The sequence below is a fragment of the Papilio machaon genome, chromosome 6 (genome assembly GCF_912999745.1).
Source record: "Papilio machaon chromosome 6, ilPapMach1.1, whole genome shotgun sequence".
NCBI lineage: Eukaryota > Metazoa > Arthropoda > Insecta > Lepidoptera > Papilionidae > Papilio > Papilio machaon.
In genome coordinates, this window is record NC_059991.1 from 1031064 (window position 1) to 1053203 (window position 22140).

At 32.7% G+C, this 22140-nt stretch overlaps 4 protein-coding genes across 6 annotated transcripts; 2 read left to right on the forward strand and 2 right to left on the reverse strand.

Moving 5' to 3' along the window:
- Nucleotides 1–495: 495 nt before the first annotated feature.
- Nucleotides 496–5821, reverse strand: LOC106710950 (akirin). Its single transcript, XM_014503141.2, has 5 exons — nucleotides 5405–5821; nucleotides 3050–3252; nucleotides 2280–2405; nucleotides 1767–1851; nucleotides 496–1662 (listed from the first exon to the last, which is right to left on the reverse strand). Exons 1-5 carry the CDS (start codon nucleotides 5577–5579, stop codon nucleotides 1652–1654), a joined length of 600 nt encoding a protein of 199 aa, XP_014358627.2. The 5' UTR covers nucleotides 5580–5821; the 3' UTR covers nucleotides 496–1651.
- Nucleotides 5822–7342: 1521 nt separating this feature from the next.
- On the forward strand, nucleotides 7343–10021 carry LOC106710959 (charged multivesicular body protein 1b). Its single transcript, XM_014503152.2, has 4 exons — nucleotides 7343–7370; nucleotides 8104–8348; nucleotides 8939–9159; nucleotides 9601–10021. The coding sequence occupies exons 1-4, from the start codon at nucleotides 7349–7351 to the stop codon at nucleotides 9722–9724; spliced, it is 612 nt and encodes a 203-aa protein (XP_014358638.1). The 5' UTR covers nucleotides 7343–7348; the 3' UTR covers nucleotides 9725–10021.
- Nucleotides 10022–10941: 920 nt separating this feature from the next.
- Nucleotides 10942–19240, reverse strand: LOC106710981 (spermine synthase). Of its 3 annotated transcripts, none has more exons than XM_014503184.2 (7): nucleotides 18834–19240; nucleotides 18218–18329; nucleotides 14637–14759; nucleotides 12926–13012; nucleotides 12544–12701; nucleotides 12048–12239; nucleotides 10942–11415 (listed from the first exon to the last, which is right to left on the reverse strand). In XM_014503184.2, the coding sequence occupies exons 1-7, from the start codon at nucleotides 19113–19115 to the stop codon at nucleotides 11248–11250; spliced, it is 1122 nt and encodes a 373-aa protein (XP_014358670.2). In that variant the 5' UTR covers nucleotides 19116–19240; the 3' UTR covers nucleotides 10942–11247. The 3 variants fall into 3 exon arrangements, with proteins under 3 accessions (XP_014358670.2, XP_014358672.2, XP_014358671.2); XM_014503185.2 differs by lacking the exon at nucleotides 18218–18329 and adding an exon at nucleotides 17143–17251 and having other exon boundaries at nucleotides 10943–11415; XM_014503186.2 differs by lacking the exons at nucleotides 18218–18329; nucleotides 18834–19240 and adding an exon at nucleotides 14997–15301.
- Nucleotides 19241–19461: 221 nt separating this feature from the next.
- On the forward strand, nucleotides 19462–22097 carry LOC106710982 (eukaryotic translation initiation factor 4E). The gene is made up of 5 exons (XM_014503187.2): nucleotides 19462–19563; nucleotides 19861–20036; nucleotides 20217–20394; nucleotides 20559–20646; nucleotides 21040–22097. Exons 1-5 carry the CDS (start codon nucleotides 19534–19536, stop codon nucleotides 21195–21197), a joined length of 630 nt encoding a protein of 209 aa, XP_014358673.1. The 5' UTR covers nucleotides 19462–19533; the 3' UTR covers nucleotides 21198–22097.
- The last annotated feature ends 43 nt before the right edge of the window (nucleotides 22098–22140 follow it).

The window sequence follows — 22140 nt, forward strand, 5'->3', positions numbered from 1 at the left end:
TAAAAAGGAATATCTGCTTACACTATGCTCTATCAGATTGTTGTTTACACCCTTCATATCTTAAATTTACTTACGTGATAAAATGATACCACTTCCCTTTTTGTAAGCTACAATTACATACATAACCATTGTTAAAAACAATCCTTATATTATTTAAACTACGAAATAGCTCTTCGGTACAAGTTTATGGACTCATACACTTAAAAACGTATAAAATGCGATAGAAATTTGTATCATGACAACGGACATTAGCATTTCCGTAAGATATCTATGCTTCAGGTTGACTCAATATAAAAGCATAATATAACTTGCGTTGCAGTCAGACATTACTTTGTTATAGCTAGATAAAGATGAGATCTGCAATGATGTTCTTCAGACTTCCGATTTCCTAAAGTATATTTTCAAGCTAGCAAATAGATGACCTAAATTAATATCCTGAAAACACAAAAAAAGTACATTGGTAATTGTAAAAAGAAAAGTCAATAGTTATGGTTGTTTAGCTAATTTATTTTCAGTTCTTAAACGCCAATAACCTATATAATAAGATGAGCTGATAATACAATTTAAAAGAAAAGATCTATCCTATTTTAAACGCTTGGTAACAAATTATACCTGGTCATTATTAAAAGAAAAATAACTAAATTTTGAAAAACAAAAAGCTAATTATGCAGTAGCACTTGTGTGGTCGGAACCACGAAACAATATTACCGACAATAACTTAGAAAATTAAATAAAGCTAATTCATAAACATTTACTAAAGCCTTAATGTATCAGTTAATTTAGAAAGTTAAGATAATTTATGAAAGCCGTAATATAAATAGTTGTAGGAGTTTTAAATTTCTGATACAAGAGGCCAATTGTCATAAAATTATTACCCCTGACATACCAACTGTGGCTTACGACACAAAATACGGACTCACGAGGACAGTTGTATCGTCGTCTTACAATGAATAAGTCGGGTCACATATTTGTGTACAATATTCAGTAAAGAATATAAACTATAATTTAAAAACTACATCTATATTTCGATAACACTAAAAAGTAACTAAAAAAAAAATTAAACAAATCAAAATTATGGCTAACTAACTTTCAACTCAAGAGGGATGTTAATCTTAGCAGGCACTCTGTGTGAATTTTATCCTTTTGTTTTTTTTTTTTTATCTCTAATTCTCTACACATTATCGTATTCTTTAGAAAATATACAAAAAACATAAACACTCGGGTTTGACGTCGTGTTACACAAAACATTTAGTCAGCGGAGGCGCCGGGGCGGAGTCGCCGGGGCGAAGGCTCACTCTGACAGCCTCACTCAGTCCATGAACACAATTATCCAGCGAATCTTATCTAAAGCATTATAAGCTAAATTATGTTTATGTGGCATGAATATTGTGGAATCTAGCCATAACAATATTGTGTACTCGACGCTAGGGAAGTGGTTATATTGTAGCAAAATTATCTTAATACTGCATTGCAAGTTGTTCGTTAGCCACAATGGGTACAATATTGATATTGGCTAGATTCCAGCAGCAATCACAATGTCTTCAATAATTAGGTCACATTATATTCCAGCATATAATGTTACATAATATATCAAAATATTTTTTTCTTGATATATTTGCAGTGTCACTTCCAACAACTGGCTCCTTCGTTATTAGGACAGATCTGAAGACAAATAAGTTTAATTTTAATTTAACATGTAAGTAAAATCAATATAAATATTTCAATTAATATCAATGTTAACCTAATATTGTAACTTCTGTACTTACAGCTAGGAACTAGGTCCTGATGCATGTGGTGCTCCGAGTCCACACCCAAGGGCATGCAAGTGGCTGGCGGGGGACGACGCTGCACCTGCAATTTATTCATATAAATTATTTGAGTTACTATAACCATACATATTTATATTTAACACAAAGTAAACTAAACCAAAATATTAACTAAATCAGTTTGTTCTCACAAATATCACTTGTTAATTGCTTACATAGAACTGGTTTATCAGGTTTTTTTATTTATTTATATTAAACAGGGTACAAAATACAAAGTTACAATAAAAGTGTCTATAAACCCATCGTAGGTTTGTCCATACACTTTGGTACTAAGCTATGAAATATAACAGAAGGCAAGTTCAAATTATTTTTTTAACAGCAACTAAATGAAATTGCTCCAGGGTGCACATCGGGTAATAATTAAAGACTTAGATCACGTCAGAAAACGTTCCACTGACAAAGGAAGTCATAAATCATGATTGTGGTCTGAGTCGGCATAATGTCGTCATATACCTGGTCCAAGTTGAAGCGCACAAAGGATTCATATTGCTCGGCGAGCTTGTTGTTTAGCGCCGTGTCATACTCCGCCCGCAGCGCCACCTCCTGCTCGCGCAATACTCGCTCGCAGATCATGCGCACCTGCAAGTCATATTTACTCTTATTATATAAGAAATCAAACTAGCGATTCGGAATATCGCAAAACTTGCTGCTTAAATACAATACTTCTACTCTGTTGGATTTTAAAAAGTTGGGGTAAAAATTATCCTATGTCCGTTTCCTGGTTCTAAGCTACCTGCCCACCATTTTTCAGTCAAATCGATTGAGTTATAAATAGTGTAACTAACACAACTTTCTTTTATATATTTAGATATGACAGCCTTTTAAATGCTGCATACATTTTTCTACTCATATCAAACTGTATGTTTGTGAATTATACACAATCACAGTATAATATTCCATGACAGAGAAAAAAGAAAGCAGTATGTATAAAGTGAATAAGCAGACAGCGCTCTCCTGAGTTGACAAATTAAAACAATTTCAATTATCTAACTCATATAAGATTGTTAGATTTAGTTGTTTTCTTAATTTTATGGCAGTAACTAGCTGTCGCCCGAGACTCTGTCCACGCGTAATTTATTATATTATATTAATTAGTAGCCTATGTGTTGTTCCAGACTGTGTTCAACATTTGTACCAAGTTTTATCAATATCTGTTGAGCCATTTTGGAGATACCTTCAAACAAACAATTGCATTTATAATATTAGTAAGATTATGGATATACCTGGTCGAATGTGAAGAGCACACGCTTGTGCACCTTGTGTGTGGAGTGAGCGTGCGCGTGCGATGCGTGCGAGGCATGTCGCGGCGGAGAGGCGTCGCCCTCACTGCCGCTGGAGGAGGAGCCTGCGGCGCCCTCGGCCAGCCGCAGCTGGCGCCGCCGCCGCAGCCGCAGGATCTCCTCACATATCTCCTGTACCATGCGCTCTGAAAATACAATATTAAATATGTCTCAATTGCACATTATATTTTTACACAAAAAAATACAGATTCCATTCCAAACTCTTAACCATAGACAAACTGCATTTTATGATAAAACAAGAGAATCATATTTCTGGTGAATCATAATGTTTTTACAATATCACTTTATTTCAGAATTTTCACATAATAACTATCGTCAGATGTCATAATGGCAGCTTTTTGTGTAATTTGCCACAAATGGTCACTGTCCAAATAATTTTTTGTATAATGTCAATTTTATCTGTTTGAATAGTTGACCTAGGGCTAGGAAAACAGGCACCTTCCAAAATTATCATATTGAGCCAAAGTTTCATCATTTAAAAATATAGACTTCAACATAATTTTATTACCTATACTACTTTATAATCATGGTAATTACCTTAACCTAGAATAGACAATTATTCAAAATGATTATGCAAATTGTTTCATTGCCTCAGATTGTACACATAATTGTAGGAATTCAAACAATAGCCTTAAATTAACCTTCATTGATAAATTAATCCTATACTGATAGGTAACAAATTTACTGCAACACTCAGTTGTAAAATTTAAGCAGTTTAAGTGAGGATTTCTTATATCTATAACTGAAAGGGTTCTCTTGGTAACATCTCTGTGGCATTGAAACACTAAGGGTGGCCCATAATGTAGATTTAGTATGAGGAAGGTAAGTTAATGTACAGCTTAAGTGATAAATCACTCAAAAGTTGGATATATCTACCACTATAAATTAAGTTGGTCAGTCATATGAATATTTCAATGTAAGTACATATTTAATAATTAGCAAAGATTTGATATTCATGTATGTTTACACAATGATATCTGACATTGTAAATAGAGTTAAACTTAATATTTAAATAGAAATTAATATATTTTGGCTACTTTATATGAGGATGTTGAGGTTTAAAGTACTGTCAAAATACAGCAGAAGTGGAATCACAGTCATAACAACACTCTTATAATTTTTCCTATTGCCACAGAGTACTATAAAAATGTTTTATTTGTCTGAAATACTATTATTTTAGTAGGAATTATATAAGGAGCAAACTCAAGTGATCCCTAAAATATGGAATGTTTCCAATAATCACAATCAAAATTATATAACTGCTCTATAACCCCCAATAAAAACATATTTAGAAAAATAAAACATTTTATGAATGTGCTGATTTTAGTACTATGAAAACATAATAGTACAGTAGAATCTCTCTCTATAACTCAAACCTTATTAGTTCAAATAAAAAAAAATGACGTTCCCTTCTCCTGCACCCTCAAATACATGAAATTATTCAGATGTTGTAACTCTAATAAAATGTTATTACCCTGGGCAGGTATTTTAGTAACATATTTATACTTGATAACTGATCACAAATCAGACTCTGTTAAAGTTAGTAAAAAATAATGATGCCTGTAAAATTCTACATGACTTGAACTTCGTGTTAAGTTGAAGATCCACTAAGTTTAATGGTATAAATTGTCAAATTACTTTTCCATAAATATGAATAATCAACATGTATGAAATAATTAATAATAACGGGGTTTAGCTAAAATAAAAAAAAATAAAAGTGGACAACGCAATTTGTTCATAATATTTACTTTGTTACTTTATTAATATCTTGCATTAACATTAAACAGACAAAATAATTAATTTTGTGATTTAAACTAATTGTTTAAATGAGTGTCATAATAAAGCATTTATTATTATTGATAGAAACTATGTTACTTTTGTTATAAATTGACGCATTATAGCAGTCTCATCAATTTTGTAACCTGCACTACCCTCGCAACTTGAATTTCTTTTGTAACAACAGATACATTGTTGTAAAAAAAGCTTTAGCAAGAATGAAAAGTTGCAAGCTGAAAGTGAGCACAAGCTTGGCCTTTGTTGTTTTTTATTCGAAATAGAAAAAATAACAAAGCCAATACGCCCAACGGTCATTGCGCATCTGTTGTCTCTCTCACACACGATAAAAATATTTCTGATACAAGAAACAATGGCGATAATCACATATAACTTCCATAAAAGTCTATGTTCAACTCAGTTTGACCAAAGTTAGCTGCTTTGTATTGTTAAAGAATGACTATTGACTAAGGAAACTGAAGGAGCTTACAAAAATAAACAAACCTGGGGTTAATTTCGCAGGAGCAGTAACGGTTTCACCGAAAGCAGAGTGTTTGTTTTCCGTCAATTTTATTCCAGGGCTGGTGCTAGATGTAGCAAACGGGACACATCTTCGTTTCGCAGGCGTTTGCGACATTGTGTCCCAATCCAAATTTCTTTTGAGAGTAGCGCACGCCATTTTCTTTTTACGCCCAACGAATGTCTATACCTAATACTTAATTCGGTTGAGATGTTTTAGTCACAAACGAAGTAAAACTAAAAATATTATCAAAACTTAAAGAAAATTAACACTAAAATTCGTATACTAAATTCAACTTTAAATTATCTTAAATGATTTCTAAAAATATCTTAGATTTCTGTGCAGCAACTTCTCTTACTTCCAAATCCGCAACCCGACTTTTGTGACTTTACAATTTTGACAGTTTTGTTATTACAAAACATTTTACCAACATAAGCAACGATGTGAGGTACCAATACACAGAACAAAATCATAGACAATAGTTTTTTTTTACATTTTTAAAATAACTTCAAAAATAGACAAAGTAGGTAGAACCATGAGGAAATTGATCGTGGTGGGATTTAAATTGATTCATAAAAGTAAAGGCATATAAAGGTTCCTATCTGTGTAATATGCAATTATATTTTTCCCTTTTTTCGACTTTAGTTTTGACCTCTCTTTATAGAGGAAATTACAGCTTTTGCTTGAATCCGACATAATATGGCGAACGAAATAGGTTCAAAATCCCACCGCTAATAGACTGTCCATGTACAGAGGTCAGTGTAGAGAGTGCAAGGGAGGATCATTTTGGGATGGTCCATCCTCCCCACTGTCCTCCGTACGATATCTATGATCTTCAGTAAAATATATACCCTAGGGGCAAAGAGCATATAAAAATGCCTAGGGGTTTTAAATGTTAAACTATTCCCCCTGTGTAAATTCTTTTTGTAAAAACATTTTTTGTAGTTTTGTATACTCGCAGGGACAACAAATATTATGAAGAAGAATAAACAATAACAGAACATCTCTATATGCAAACAGTGCCTGTGAGCTGTCGTATTTAATTTAAAAAAATACATTTTATATTATTGTTTCTGTAAATAAAAGCTTATACGTCTTTAAAAAAAATAATAACACTTTTTTTGTGATAATACGGATCACAAAGAATTGATCTTATACAAAACCAGAACCCTTTTTTTGTTTTCACAGGGGCAATTTTTGGATATCTATTAACTCTAATCACCCCTAACCTTATGGCAACTCCGAGCTCCCTCAGTGGGTGCGTATAGTGATTATGATGACGATGATTACCTCTAGTAGGGATTATATTTTGAGGTGCTATAATGGACTATAGCGTGATAGTGTAAATCTGTATATCTACGGATGATTAGTTTGAAAACTGACGCCTATGAAGTATCTACGTACATTAATTTTTTGTCAACACCACACTTTTTAGTGTACAATGTTTAATTTCTTTATTTAGATTTGCAGAATAAAGTAAGACTACAAAGAAATAATTTTATTTATATTGAAATTGAAAAACAATAATAACGAAATTTTCGATTGCAAGTTCACTGAGAACAACCATCGTAAATATTCATGACCGATTTTACTTAACCTATCTCTAGTGAGTCAAACTAAGATCCTTAAATAGACACACTATAAGCACTAGGCAGTATGGTCGAAAGACTATAGCCTACGCCATGGGCGAAAAAAAAACACACTATAAGCCACCATTTTTAATAGATGTCATTGTCATTGTCAATCAGTTCTTATTGTCACGGAATCGTATTTATTAGTGATTAAGTTGTGACTCATCTCAGCAAAGTTTTCTATTTTCCAGATTTAAAACTTTTGTGTCGTAAAGAAGCCATTCAGGGATACTTAAAAGGCTTCGCCTTTAATTCTTTTTATACTAGTTTCCATAAACCGTCAAGCTGGGGAACGAAATGTCATCGTCTGCAATGGAAAGTATCCTTTTTAACATAGCTGTTTTCTTTATTTTTCAAGGATTTAAGTACTTTTTAAGGAAGATTTAAAAAAAATATGTGTTCTATGTATCTATTGAACCATCATCTAAAATACATTTTACGAAAATTGGACATGATTCGCTGTTGTAAAGTATTACCGAAAAATTAAACTACAAAGTAGCCCGTTGTGTAATGAACTTATTGCGCTTACCAATTTAATTAATATAGTTTAACACATTTGGAGCTGTTTGTTAGATCGAATTGTATGGTTAAGACCCATAATAGATGTTAGTAAAATACCTTGTTTTTGTTATTCTATATAGATTTCATTGTTGTATGCAAAGATAAACTTACACAACAGAACTTTCTAATAAAATTACTTTAGCCTATTGCCAACTAATGCATAGTGATTCAGTAAAACAATTTTGCTTGAATATTATTTAACCGGTGTAAAACATATTGTTACCTCATCTGTGACAAGACAGAGACAATATGTTTTATAAGGGGATTTTAGTCTCAGAAACCAACAATAAGTCACTCTAGCACTTTAGGGATAAGTCAGTGTTGGTGATTTATGATACATGTACACACTATTCATGGTTCCGCTCGCTCTAGTTTTTAAGTCACATGGATTTGAAAAAATCAACATCTTTTAGAAGTTTATAGAGGTTATTAAACTGATGTTGAGTAACAAAAATGGGTATTTTAAATAATTCTTAACTCACTAAAACCAGAACATCTATTTAATTTAAAATTTGCGGTCAAAGAATTAGAACGAAATTCAAAGAAATGTGAGAAAGAGGAAAAACTTGAAAAGGAGAAAGCAAAAAAAGCGATACAAAAAGGTAATACAGAGGGGGCCCGAATTCATGCAGAAAATGCAATACGACAGAAGAATCAGGCTCTGAATTACCTTCGGATGTCTGCAAGAGTGGATGCTGTTTCCAGTAGAGTGCAAACTGCTCTTACAACAAGAAAGGTATTTAAAATAATGTTTTGAACATTTACAATCAGATAATACTGTTTAAAATATCTATACATATAATTATGGCTAAAATTTAGATTATTGACGGTCGAGTTGACGATTGTAGCTTTTATGGCGAACACAATAATATCTGAGGACTTACTCGCCCAAGTTAAAAGTTGCGTAAGTTCGTAGATTTTTAGTTATTGAATAAATAAAATCGTATTTTAGGTTAGTTTCTTCCACTACTTTTGACGTAACTTTGACAATTTTTTTAATAAGTTGCCAAAGGTTTTGTTTTAAACAGCCTAAAGTCATGTATACTACTTAAATAAATTAAAAAATAACAAAAAAAAACAAACTTATTTTAAATCTTATGAAATGGGCAGAATTTGGTTCCCTAACAAGAGAAATTTGCAATTATTATGCCAACAAATTGAACTTAAACCTATTTTTGACTTGACAATATTCAACTAATCAATTGTCAAATGTTTTATAACTATTTTTCCCGGCTAAATAAAAGGTGTGTTATCACAATGTTTTACATCATATAGAACAAGTACAGTCTCCTACAAACTTTAGATTGTTTTAAAATACTTTCACAGGTAACAAATTCAATGGCCGGTGTAGTTAAAGCAATGGATGCTGCAATGAAATCCATGAATCTTGAGAAGATATCAACTCTAATGGACAAGTTTGAGAGTCAATTTGAAGATCTGGATGTTCAGTCTTCGTATATGGAGAATGCTATGTCACAAACAACAACAACTACGGTACCACAGGGTGATGTGGATAAATTGTTGCAACAAGTTGCTGATGAAGCTGGGTACATATACAATATTATAATAGCTTCTCATATAAACTTTATCTGTTTACTGTTGATCACATTTTTATATAATCTATATATATTAAAGAAAGTTGTGTTAGTTACACTATTTATAACTCAAGATCGATCAAACTGATTTAGCTGAAAATTGATGGGGAGGTAGCTTAGAACTAGGAGACAGACATAGGATCTTTTTTATCTTTTGTGCTTTTTTTTTTATTCTGCGCGGATGGAGTCGCGGGCTAAAAGCTAATCTATTAATATTTTTTTTGTGAATTCTTATTACTATAAACTCGTTTTTTTCACCTTTAATTAGGTTTCACAGTAAACTTACAATAAAATATGACCGTTTCCAAGTTTTTCACAAGATGTTTCAAGATATACATAATGAATAATTGAATTTTGAATAGTTTTATTTTCATACCGTTTCTTTTTTTTCAGTTTGGAACTGAACATGGAACTGCCATCAGGTGTGCCAAGTACATCAATAGGCACAACCACTGTGGTGTCACAGGAACAGGACGAGTTGACACAAAGATTGGCCAGGTTACGACAAACCGAATAATGTTCAAATGTACAGAAACTTAGTTAAGATTTTATATAATCATGCTTTATATTGTGATGGTAATGAAGTGTTGAAAGAAATATGCATTATTTTTTTATGATTACTTATAACTGTCTAAGGATGTTTTGCTACTCATTACTTTGAGTTTTCACTGGTTATACACCTGTAACAAAACATTTTTTTTGTCCGTTTACAAGAATGTGAAGGAAGAAAATGTTTCTATACAGGTATTTATGCAGTGGAAATACATGAGGTGGGATTGTTACATTTTATTTTCGTTCATAAAATAATTGCAATTTGTTACGGAAAATATTCAATAATTTTTCAAAGCCCTTTTAAGTATGATAATGTAGCATTTAATATGTTTTTTTATAATGTTATATTCTAAATGGATTGCTATGTTAAAAATAAAAATCTCATTAATATAACGTAATACGATTCCAAAAACGGTGGAAAATAAAAAAAATCGTGATTACGGGCTTTTCACTTGATACAATTATTGTAAAAAATATATTTTGTATTTGTGTTTATCAAAAAAATAAAATCTCAAATCATTTGAAACTTGTTAAAAAATGTGGAATAAATTGATTCTGTTTTAAAATCTGTTTCAATGCAATCTTATGAATGTTCTGTTAAGTAAATAATAACAATAAAATATTTATAAAGTTAAAATAAAATGGTTTCTTTTTATTGTTTAGTATGTTTTAATGCTAATCTCTTGACGCACTTTATGCATATATAATATATACCAAATATAAATATAGAATTACTCTCTGTGTTCAAAAAATATATAGAGACAGATCTGTTTTACATTCAACTTTTTCATTTAGTATTGATTTTTTCTATTTAGTACTGGCTGTTGCCCGTGACTCCGTCCGCGCTGATTAAAAAAAAGTAATGAGAAGCCTGTGTTCTTCCAGTCTGTCATACATCGTGACAAATTTCATTACGATCCGTTGACTATTTCCGAAGATACCTTCAAAAGAACATTAATCCATCCATCCATCCAAACTTTCGCTGAATGCTAAACTTTCGCATTTATAATATTAGTAAGATTAACTACTATAGGTTATGTAATAAAAAGGCATGATGCATGGTAAAATATTTTTATTGATAAAACAAAAAAATGAACAAATTACAAATAAAAGCTTCAACAAAGAAAAATAATCTAAAACTAATAAAAAAATCACTGGTCTACTTTTATTCTTACAATTTTCAATTTTATTTAAAATTGCACTGTCCAAAAGAAAATCCACAAAATGGTATTTGTCATTCAAGTAGACAAATGTTTGCTCCAATATACAAATGTTTGTTACATGAATAATAAAAATTATCGAGAGGTAATTAAATCTTAGATTGTGATAAGACTTCAATCTTGTAAACTTTTCAGAAGAAATACTGTACACAAAATGTTTCAAACACATTCTTAGACTTAATAATACTAAAGTATTAACTATGCGTATGGCATTTGTATGACTTAGTTCAAATACTATGGAGGAACATTTGTTATAATGTTTGGTGTGTTAGGCATCCCCGTTATCAGTAGACTTGAATGATATTTGATAGAAGATCCAGTCCTCTAGGAAGGAAGGTACAAAAGCCTTGCTCTTTGTGAACCTCACCGGTGGCTTTAATTTCTCGAGCTCCTGCTCGTATAACTCCAAAGATTTACGTGAAGTTGCTCCATTACCCTATTAGAAATAAAACACATTATATGTATTAAAGTTTCATATTTCCACTGATTTAGTGATATTTGTCAAAGTGTGTCATTTGAATTCCTAAAGTGCCATAAAGGTTGTCAATTTTCTTTATAAATTTTTATAACAATGCATCTCATAAATCTGGTTATAATTACAGATGACAACTACTGTATAGGCCATTTCAATCATCTTGACAGCTTAGGTTTGTCTTTTGCTCACACAGCGACCCTTTTAACCCCGGTATACCTAAAACATTATGTTGCAACCTGAACATATTAGAAGAAATTCAAAGATATGTGCGAAGTCAACCCACCCTTGGCCAGTGTGGTTGACAATAACCTAGTCACACCTAACTTGGGGTAGGCTCCGAGCCCCTCAGTGGGGATGTATAGTGAGCTGATGATGATGACCTGACTTAACCACTATTATGGGGAGGGAAATTTTGTGTGCAGTCTACAAGAATGTGTAAAATTTTGTTAGTAAAAATTATGAATCGGTTAACTGTTTTTAAATGACATATGTCCTAGTCAAACAGTTTAAATGTTTGAAAACCTTTATACCTCAATTTAAGGGTAAAAAACCTAATGGTGGTAACCTTTGTGTAATAACTTGAATATACGTACATGTGTCATGAACTTGCCGGTGGGCTTGAGGATCTGGAAGGAGGCGTGCAGTATGGTGATCATGAACTCCCAAAGTTCACCACACGCCGACTCAGATATGGGAATGTCGGTCAGATCTCCGAATATGTAGTCCACCTTCCTGTTCTCCTTGATGAACTTGTTCACTGTCACCATGCAGTCTTCTACAATTATCTGTATGAAATATGAGTAATCATGTATAACAGGAGAACTTTTAATTTTTTTGCAAACTGTCGCATGCGATTCTGTCTGCACGGGAATAAAAAACTTAATAAGTAGCGTATGTGTTTTTCCAGGCTATGTTCTACATTTGTGTAAAATTTCATCAAGATCTGTTAAACCATTCTTCAGATACCTTCAAACAAACATCCATCCATCCATACATCTAAACATTGGCATTTATAATATTACTAAGATAAATGTAAAGACAAGTAAGAAGTCAAAAGAAGTATTGATCAGAGACACTATGGTAAGTTACCTCGTAGTTGTCCCCCTTCCTGCGCTCGAGCACATCTCCGCAGATGGAGCGCAGATGAGTGTCGCAGGCGCGCATCACCATCTCGTCGATTTCCAGCATCCATACGAACTTCGGCTTCTCTTTCAGCAGCTCATATAAAAGTGCACCATCACCTCCACCTGAATACAGTCAACCTCTTAAATCGATGGCTCCTATGAATAAGGGTTAATGTGCAAATTGACAACTTTCAGGAGATGCTCTCAAAGTTTCAACCATATAGGAAAAAATTCCTCATAGGCCCTTTTACTTAAGCAAAAAACATTTACACCTGTAAATGTAAATAAAGTACATTTAAATTATTTATAGCTACAAATTCAAGACGATGTTATACAATTTTATTCACCTAAAATAACAATTTCTTTGCCTTCATAACTCTCCCGTCCCCTTTGCATAAGAGTTTCTGTGTAGATCAGATCAGCTTCAGATATATCTGGAAGAAAATATATCATCAAATACAATTAATATTAACATTACTTAAACCAGTGTTTCCCAAAGTGGGCGTTTGAAACATAGGAGGGGGCGATAAGGGGCCCAAAAAATGGGGGGCATCGAAATTAATTAAAGTAATTAAATTGTGGTTTTTAAGTTTTAGGGCTGAATAAAAATTCAGAGCCCCCTGAAATATAATTGATTTTCAAAGGGCCCCCCCTTTGAAAATCAATTATATTGATTTTGGGTGAAAGAAATAAGTTTGGCAATCACTGACTTAAACTAACTGGGCTTACACTGTGAATTAAAAAAAAAATTACTGTCCTTCATTATCTTTGAGTAACCAGAAACAACATTTGTTGAGGCAACGGAATTTCACGGTTACGTTTGTTTGTAGTAGACTACTAATAATTGCATAAAATTAACATTAAAAATATGATGACGTCTTTGTTGATATTTAATTTGCATTAATTAGCACATCCAAATTCTATAATCATGATAATACTTATTTTTATACACAAAAGTCTAGATATAAAGGTCATTTCTTTTTTTAGTTATTGGACCATTTATCTCTGACCTTTTACTATGTTATATTATATAATAAAAAAAGGATTATGTATGAAACATACTATTTGCACTTTTGACTAATAAATAATTTATACTGATTTATGATGACGCACGCGACTTCGTCCGTGCAGAATTTAAAAAAATATACTAAGTGTCCTAAGTAGGTAGACGCCAGCAACAACAACATCAGTTGCACGAATTGGCCTCGCCAGGTGAAATACCACGACCACACAGAAGACAGGCGTCAAGTGGAAGTAATTCCAAGTACAGCCTGATGAGTGTGGTGCCGGAGGCCTAATTTTATTCCTCTTAGAAAGGATGGAAAGGGGAGGTGGATTTGATGGAGGAGGAGATGCATAGGTAGGTTAAATATTTTCTTTTTGTGCGTCTCCTCCTTCGTCGATTGAGGGTAGGCAATGCATCTGCAATTGCGAATGTCTATGGGCAGCGGTCGCTTCGCCATTCAGGCGAATTCATGTGGCGGCTTGCTCGTTTGCCTTGTAATATATATATATAAAAAAAGTGTCTATCCAGACTGTGTTCTACATGTATGCCAAATTTTATCGACATCCGTCGAGCCGTTCAAGAGATACCTTCAAACAAACATCTATCTATCTATCTATCCATCTAAACATTCGCATTTATAATATTAGTATGATGATAATATAATTTAATCCAATTAATGAATAATTGAAATGAAAACTTTAAAACTTATCCTTTCGAATATCACCTAATAACAAAAAATATATACATATGACGGGTGTTAATTAAACCTTTTTTTTTTAATTTAACGTGCAATGAAAGGACCAATAAAACCATAATCCCTGTCATTATCAGTTGGAATGGTTATGAAATGGAATGCATTGTAAGAAAACTCAATATCATCATGCCTTCTTTCAAATGGGGGTCGGCACAGTACTACTCTTCCTTTTATCTCTAACACATCTATATGTTTATTGTCTGCTTATGAATATCGTCTTTCACATAATTTATGCAGTATGCATGCTGTTGTCTTTTGTCTAAAATACATTTTAGGTCAGATAATATTATTTACTTACTTTGTAAGTCGTCCAACACCAACATATTGCCAAGTGACTTTGAGTGAACAATCTGAACTCTTTGGAACGTTGACTGTTCGTCAAACAAAACTCCATCAATGTCATATTCAAGGAGTCTCTCATCTGAAAAATAAAATTAATTATTAAAACGAAGCAAAAATAACCTAATGGGTAAGTGTGTAAATTGCCGGTCGTGTTGTCGAATACGCCTTTGTTTATTGTCATGTACCACGATATCGTGGTTCAAGGTAATGCTTAGTTGGTAAAGTTAATATTGGTAAATTATTGCAAATATTTAAACAGAAAAATCTTATCGTAATTCTGTTGTAAAAAATATAGATATTAAATCCCGATCCATACATGTTGTAGGTATTGTTCTTGAGGGATTTTTCAAAAGTGCGATGTCGCTGACATCAACAGTATCAATTTGATAGTCGCTCATTTTTAAATAAAACAGTTTTGTAGAATCTCCTTATATCTCCCTGATAGGGTGAGGATCGTGAACTAGACGTCTAAACACTACGGCGGATTAAACGACAGTGAGTCTAGTGCGCTGGTGCGATTTTATTTATACAAGTCTTTAGTTCCTCATCTCTCTGACCTTATGACATTCACGTGGGATTGACGCACGAGGTTTTTTAAACCTTGATTCATCCTCAGCTATACGCTCCCACTAAGGGGCTCGGAGCCTACCCTAAGTTAGGGGTGACTAGGCCTTAGTCAATAATAATCGGATAAATATATATATATGGAAATCGAAAATGAAAATACACATAGGTGGGATTCGAACCCAAAACCTGCAGATTATAATTCACGTGCTTAACCCCTGAGCCTCCGACGCTCTCAATGTTTTGGACACATTATTACGGAAGGCCGCCTGCCTATGGCCACGCCTACTTGGGAGAGAAATTAAATAATTTTCCTTTTGAAATAAATTTCAGTTTTAGTTTAGTTTAATTATAGTTTAACTTAAAAATACATTAACAATAAACATAAATAATACAACATAATAAGTAGACCAAAATTCAAGCTTTTTCAATTGCTAGTGAACATCATATACGTGGGACACTCAGAAAGTTTTGCGACACTAAAAAAAATGTTCTAAAGGTAAATATGTTTTTATTACATCTTTTCAAAGTATTCTTCACTAGCCTCTACACAAAGTTTCATGCGTTTGAACCAGTTTTCGAAACACTTTTTCCAGTCCGCCGCAGACACCTCTTTTACAGCCTGCTCGAACGCTGAGAGAGCATCATATGGCGACGAAAATTGTATCCCTTTGAGCTGATTTTTTATTTTTGGGAATAAGAAGTCACTCGGTGCTAGGTCAGGGCTGCAAGCAGGGTGAGCCAGGAGTTTGATCAGTGCGCTGTCTAGGAAGTCCCTCGTTTTGATTGCGGTGTGGGCGGGCGCATTATCGTGGTGGAGCAGTAGCCCGCGAACAAGACAAATTAAAAAAAAGCTCGGGATCATAATCTTCCCCCCGCTTCTAGGTCGCTTTACTTTGGTAGGCGTTGATTCGTTTTGAAACACCCAAACCGTCGACTGGCGCTTTGTTTCTGGATCGTATTGATAAATCCAGGATTCTTCACCTGTACCGATGTCGTTAACACGCCGAGACGAGCCTGTTTCAATTTGTCTATCGTATCATGGCACCATTCCACCCTTGCCTGCTTCTGAACATCGGTGAGGTTGTGCGGCACCCAGCGTGAAACTATTCTCCGCACCCGTAGATGCACGTGTAGAATCTCGTGAAGGCTTCCTGATCAAATCTGCAGTATATGCTGAATCTCTTAGTATGTATCTCGTCTATTGTCTTGGATCAAAGTTTTCACTGCTAGCACGTTTTCTTCCATAACAGTCGTCAAAGGACGACCACTTCTTTCTTCATCGACCCAAGTTAGTCGACCGCGCTTAAATTCATCATACCAACGATACACGGTTGCCATAGAAGGGCCTTCATCCATGAATGATATTTGAAGTTTATCGTACGATTCGTCCGGTTTTAGGCGACACTTAAAATCGTAAAAAACCATAGCGCGAAAATGTTCTCGACGGTAATCCATTTTTCAATGAGACACAGTAATTTTAATTAGCTCGCAAAAAATGTGGAGGGAAGTTTGAATTTAGAACATACCTATTTTTACTTATAAGTAATCATATATTTAAATAAATTATAACTGGCCAGTTTCACATACATAAAAACTTTTTCTCGCAATACTTTCTGAGTGACCTAGTACAGTCAATTCAGTATTACTATCACTCTTTATCACCTTTATTTACTTGAAAATCGTAATTCCCAAATCTTTAGTTCTAGTAATTTATTTATTTAAGAGCCAACAACCTTTATTATTTTAAAGCAATTTTTTATGCCATATTTTCATTTTGTTAATTTGAATATATCTTGCTTATAAGAAAAAAAAATATTTGAAATGCATTAGTGATATCAAAATTAAACATTCTCAACCGGAAGCAATTAAACCAGTAAAAAAACAAATCAACTTACCGGACGTCGGATAGTACCTGCTAAACAAGCACCTTTTTATCGGAGCATAAGCTTGCGATTTTATGAATGTGATGTACTTTTTCAGCTGACCTTCCAATACCCTCGCCGACTATTAATAAACATGGATAAACAAGCAATAGTTAATTAAAAAAAAACAAAGAAAACCTGACAGTCCCCTAATGACACTCCAAATATAAAAACCGAATCACACTTTAAAACAAATAAGCTATTGTTTCTATGGTCGGAATGAATCATAATTTTTTTCATAGTCAGTCAGGCAAAAAAGGAATGTAAAAAAAGTAACAGGAATAGAGATTTCTATAACATGCATTCCATATTCAGGATTTCTGTGGTAAGATAAGGCTGAGCGTCTTTTGAGGTGAACACTGGAAGATTCGTTAGTACAAGTTAGGACAAATAAGATGCACTATACAAATATTAAAATATATAATGGAAACATGCAATCATTCATGTATGTGGTAATGTCATGTGAATTAAATCTATACGTAAAATGATTCAATATGGTTTGAATTAAAGCAAATAAGTTATTCATTGATGTCATAATTGTGAAAGATCAGTTAAAATATTTGCTTTTGAAATAGTAATAAATGAAACATGACAGTGTTAAAATAATTATTTTCAAAGTGTAATTAATCTTATATATAAAATTCTCGTGTCACGGGGTTCGAACTTGAACTCCAACGAAACGGCTTGACCGATTCTCATGAAATTTTGTGAGCATATTCAGTAGGTCTGAGAATCGGCCAACATCTATTTTTCATAACCCCCCCCATTTAGTTTTTTTTTTAACTGCGTGCGGACGGAGTCTCGGGCGACAGCTAGTTAATATATATTTTATATATACATTATATTTATAATTATATAAGATCTTTTAAAATCAATCACAGAATAATTATGAAAAATAGTGTTTGATGCTACAGACACAAAAGCCATTGGACTATATAAAAAATCTGTGTTGTAGACTAGGATAAACTACTCATATATGTAATAAAGAATTGAATAGGTGTCAAAGGGGCAAAAATAAAAAGTTAACAAACTGGCCTTTTCAGCTGACCTGAACTAGTAAGGTAAACATCGTATTTATAGCCCCGTTTGATAGTTGGCATTAATTTGAGTCTGTCACAGTCCATGGATAACTTCACCGAACTTTCCAGTTGCTTACAGCACTAAAACACAATATTTAACGCTCAACCTTAACTCTAAACAATTTATAAAATTTAATATTCACTTCTTTTTTGTATTGATTTAAATGTAAAATATAGTTTTTTTTTTCAAACAATATTTTCAACTAAAAATATCTTGCATGAATTTATATTAAAGATATTATGAATAAATACTTAATATTTTTACTATACTAACCAGTTTTTATTATAAAAAATTTCTAGATTATACAGCTTGATATTGGATTTTCAAGCAAAACATATTTAATTCCATATAATAAGTTTTAGTTAATATCATGATAATCTAGCTGATAGATTAGTTAAACATGATCTATATTAATTTCATGCAACATTATGTTCTACATAAACCCATTTTTAATTAACTTAATATTCTTTTGTTTGTATTAGAGACGATTGTAATGTATGAAATGATACTGGTTATTAGTTTTTATGAACACCTTCATTAGAATAATTGGCAGCAATAGAAATAATATACAGAAATAAATTTACCTTGAAACTGATTAGTGGCTCTTCAGTGTCTTCCTTGTAATATTCTATATTTACAGTTACTAGACCACGGTCAAACATTCTTACGGAAACTGTGGTCCCTTTTTTCCCAGTTAATAGTTTTAAAGACCCACCATCGATGTTTATATCAGCAGCTAATATAAGATTTGGTACATATTCTTTTAGAATGGTCTCTAATTGGCCGAACACAGTTTTCTGACCGCTCTCATCCCCAACTCGCGCAGGGTCAACAGAAAAATCTAACAATAACGTTTGTACCGACATTTTCCTTTAATAATCGGCCAAGAAGTGGTAATAAGCAATATTCGGACGGATACACCGGCAAAATTAAAGCTGAAAAGATGATATTCTACTCCCTCTTCCAATTTGACAAAGAGCGCAAGCGCAAATATATTTGACAGATTTGACATTTTACAGAAGGGTTGCTATGCATGCGAAGACGCACGACCCAAAAAAAATTCAATAAACTGCAGTTCAAAAGCTGATTTGTAGTGAAAAACACAGTTTCTATTATTTCAGGAAGAACGGCGAATACAAAAATCTTAAAAATATAATTAAAGCATGTAAGTTACTAAAATAAACCTTTTACTTTTTTATCTGTAAAATTTTAAGGAACATCTTGTAACACCGCTTCGATGGCTGTCTTTTGCAAAAATCCAAGGCTCTAAAAAGAATTTGTGATATGGCTGGTAATAATACCGAAGAAGTTGAGGTGGGTAGCAAATAATTAAAAATTCTAAGACCGCCGTAAAATAATCTTTTGACAATGAATTGCTTAAATAACGCGTCAATTAACGATAATCTATGGTGATGTGGCTATACCAACTTTCACTGGTTCATTTGTTTCTTGTTCGCTTAATTTAAAGCAATTTTAAAACATCTCGTTGTCTTTAATATCCTCGTTGATTCAAAGCAAAACATATTTTTGTGTAATTTGTATTAAATAACGTGATTTTTTAAGTTACATTCGTATAGGTTAAGTTTCATAAAAATGTCTTCTGTGTTAAAGGGGACTACTACTGATAGTAAGACTAACACCCCTGCCGAGCTCCCACCAGAATTCCTCATCAAGCATCCACTTCAAAATACTTGGAGTCTGTGGTTTTATGATAATGACAGAACTAAGACATGGGAGGAGAACTTGCTTGAACTGACGACATTTGATACGGTGGAAGATTTTTGGAGGTAAATTGGGGTTCAATCATTTTATTGTGAACTTTCAAAGTAATAGTAAAATTTATTTGATTAATCAGTAATTCAATATTTTACATTGTGTTGTTAACAAAACTTATATTTATTGTTGCCACCTAACAATACTGTTCATTTAATCTGCAATAATATTATAAATACAATTATAAATTTCAGATTGTACCACCATATTAAACTACCCTCTGAACTACGTCAGGGTCATGATTATGCAGTGTTCAAGCAGGGCATTCGGCCCATGTGGGAAGATGATGCCAACAAAATGGGTGGCCGATGGCTTATTAGTCTTGAGAAGAAGCAGCGTAACTCAGATTTAGACCGATTTTGGTTGGAAATTGTAAGTAAAAATATTTGTTTATTTACCATTCTATTTTCAGTTTTCATATGAAGGTGATTTTGGTATCAACAAAGGTTCTAATATATAATTATGTCATTAATCATTCAATTTATCATTAAACTTGAACTACAACTCATTAATTAAATAACTATTTTAAATTTCAGATACTTCTACTAATAGGTGAAAATTTTGAGCACTCTGATGAAATTTGTGGTGCGGTTGTGAATGTAAGACCTAAGCTTGATAAAATTGGTGAGTTTGAAAATTTAATACTTTGCTTCCATGAAAAATTAATAAATTGATGTATGCATGTGAATCATAAATTATAAATAACTAGCTGTCGCCTGCGACTCCGTCCGCGCGCAGTTGAAAAATGGGGGGGGGGGTTATGAAAATAGATGCTGGCCGATTCTCAGACCTACTGAATATGCTCACAAAATTTCATGAGAATCGGTCAAGCCGTTTCGGAGGAGTACGGGAACGAAAACTGTGACACGAGAATTTTATATATTAGATAATTAATGATCAAGGGTATATTATTACCCTTATGAGACATATTTGTGTCTAAAAATACATTTTTTTAAATTTATAACCATATATAAATTTTGTAGTTAAACTTGTATACATTTTACATTATTATTTTAGGTGTATGGACAGCAGATACATCGAAGCAACAAGCCAATCTTGAGATTGGAAGGAAAATAAAAGAACAGCTTGGTATCCATGGAAAAATTGGCTTCCAACTACACAGAGACACTATGGTCAAACATAGTTCCGCAACCAAGAATCTATATACTGTTTAGATTATAAAAATTATGTCTAGAATACGCAACAATGGTTAAGAGATGACTAAAATGAAGCATGTTTTAATGTAATAATTTTTAGATTATGTACTTCTTCTGTGGACAATTACTGTATGAGGGGTCACAAATTATCCACAATATATTACACAACTCACTGAAGAACAAAATAAAAATACAATTATAGTTAAAGTTGTGTATTCTACTGAGACAGGCCAATATATAGTTGTATTCAATACACACTAAGAGTTGTGGTCCAAGATCATATAAAGACTTTGAAATGGATTTGTCCTTACTATGTAATGAAATTTTTCATATATTGAAATAACACGAAACATTTGATTTAAATAGAAATTGGATATTAAAAGAAGATAATTGGGTTTTTATTTCAATATGTTGAAGTTATACAAATAAGCCATGATATTCATAAATTTATAAATGAAAGAATTTTCAAAGTTGCATTGTTTAAGTATTTGTCTACAGAAGTACATTGTCATCTCCGGCCATTGGTGCCCTGAGATATGTTTTATTTAACAGAAGTAGTATTTATGTTATCATTCATATTTGCCTCGTAACGAGAGCTTGGTTCAACCAACAGTTATTGACTACGATTAACAAAAAGTCTGATGTTTGTACTAAAGCTATGCTCGGTTATGTTAAAATGGTCACCTAGTTGTAAGTCTGTATTTACTACTTATTAAGTATCCGGTGATTCAGGAAGTTGACTTCGGAATTCTCTTTTTTTTAACATTTTAACACTTTTGTTTATTTAATTTGTCACGCTTTAGTATCCCTGTACGATGGTATGTCTCGCTAGTGTAACAACTCATTGTTTGAAATTGATGTTTGCGCATATATGTTAAAGAATGTTTTGGTATTTTGTATAAAAAGTACTGAAATAAAGCATTGGTTTTATTTATAATTTACACCTTACCTTTATTGTAAC

Bases quoted from the DNA above. Each gene is read 5' to 3' on its own strand.
- LOC106710981 (XM_014503184.2), bottom strand. From the start codon at position 19,115: ATGTCGGTACAAACGTTATTGTTAGATTTTTCTGTTGACCCTGCGCGA. The intron at 14,760-18,217 runs GTCAGCTGAAAA...TTTATTTTTCAG, and splicing joins TGTTTACCTTACTAGTTCAG to ATGAGAGACTCCTTGAATAT. The intron at 13,013-14,636 runs GTAAGTAAATAA...ATTTTCTTCCAG, and splicing joins GGTGTTGGACGACTTACAAA to ATATATCTGAAGCTGATCTG.
- LOC106710950 (XM_014503141.2), bottom strand. From the start codon at position 5,579: ATGGCGTGCGCTACTCTCAAAAGAAATTTGGATTGGGACACAATGTCG. The intron at 2,406-3,049 runs GTATATCCATAA...TATGACTTGCAG, and splicing joins TGCTCTTCACATTCGACCAG to GTGCGCATGATCTGCGAGCG. The intron at 1,852-2,279 runs GTATATGACGAC...AATAAATTGCAG, and splicing joins TGCGCTTCAACTTGGACCAG to GTGCAGCGTCGTCCCCCGCC.
- LOC106710982 (XM_014503187.2), top strand. From the start codon at position 19,534: ATGGCTGGTAATAATACCGAAGAAGTTGAG. The intron at 20,037-20,216 runs GTAAATTGGGGT...TATAAATTTCAG, and splicing joins ACGGTGGAAGATTTTTGGAG to ATTGTACCACCATATTAAAC. The intron at 20,647-21,039 runs GTGAGTTTGAAA...TTATTATTTTAG, and splicing joins ACCTAAGCTTGATAAAATTG to GTGTATGGACAGCAGATACA.
- LOC106710959 (XM_014503152.2), top strand. From the start codon at position 7,349: ATGTCATCGTCTGCAATGGAAA. The intron at 8,349-8,938 runs GTATTTAAAATA...ATACTTTCACAG, and splicing joins CTGCTCTTACAACAAGAAAG to GTAACAAATTCAATGGCCGG. The intron at 9,160-9,600 runs GTACATATACAA...CTTTTTTTTCAG, and splicing joins CAAGTTGCTGATGAAGCTGG to TTTGGAACTGAACATGGAAC.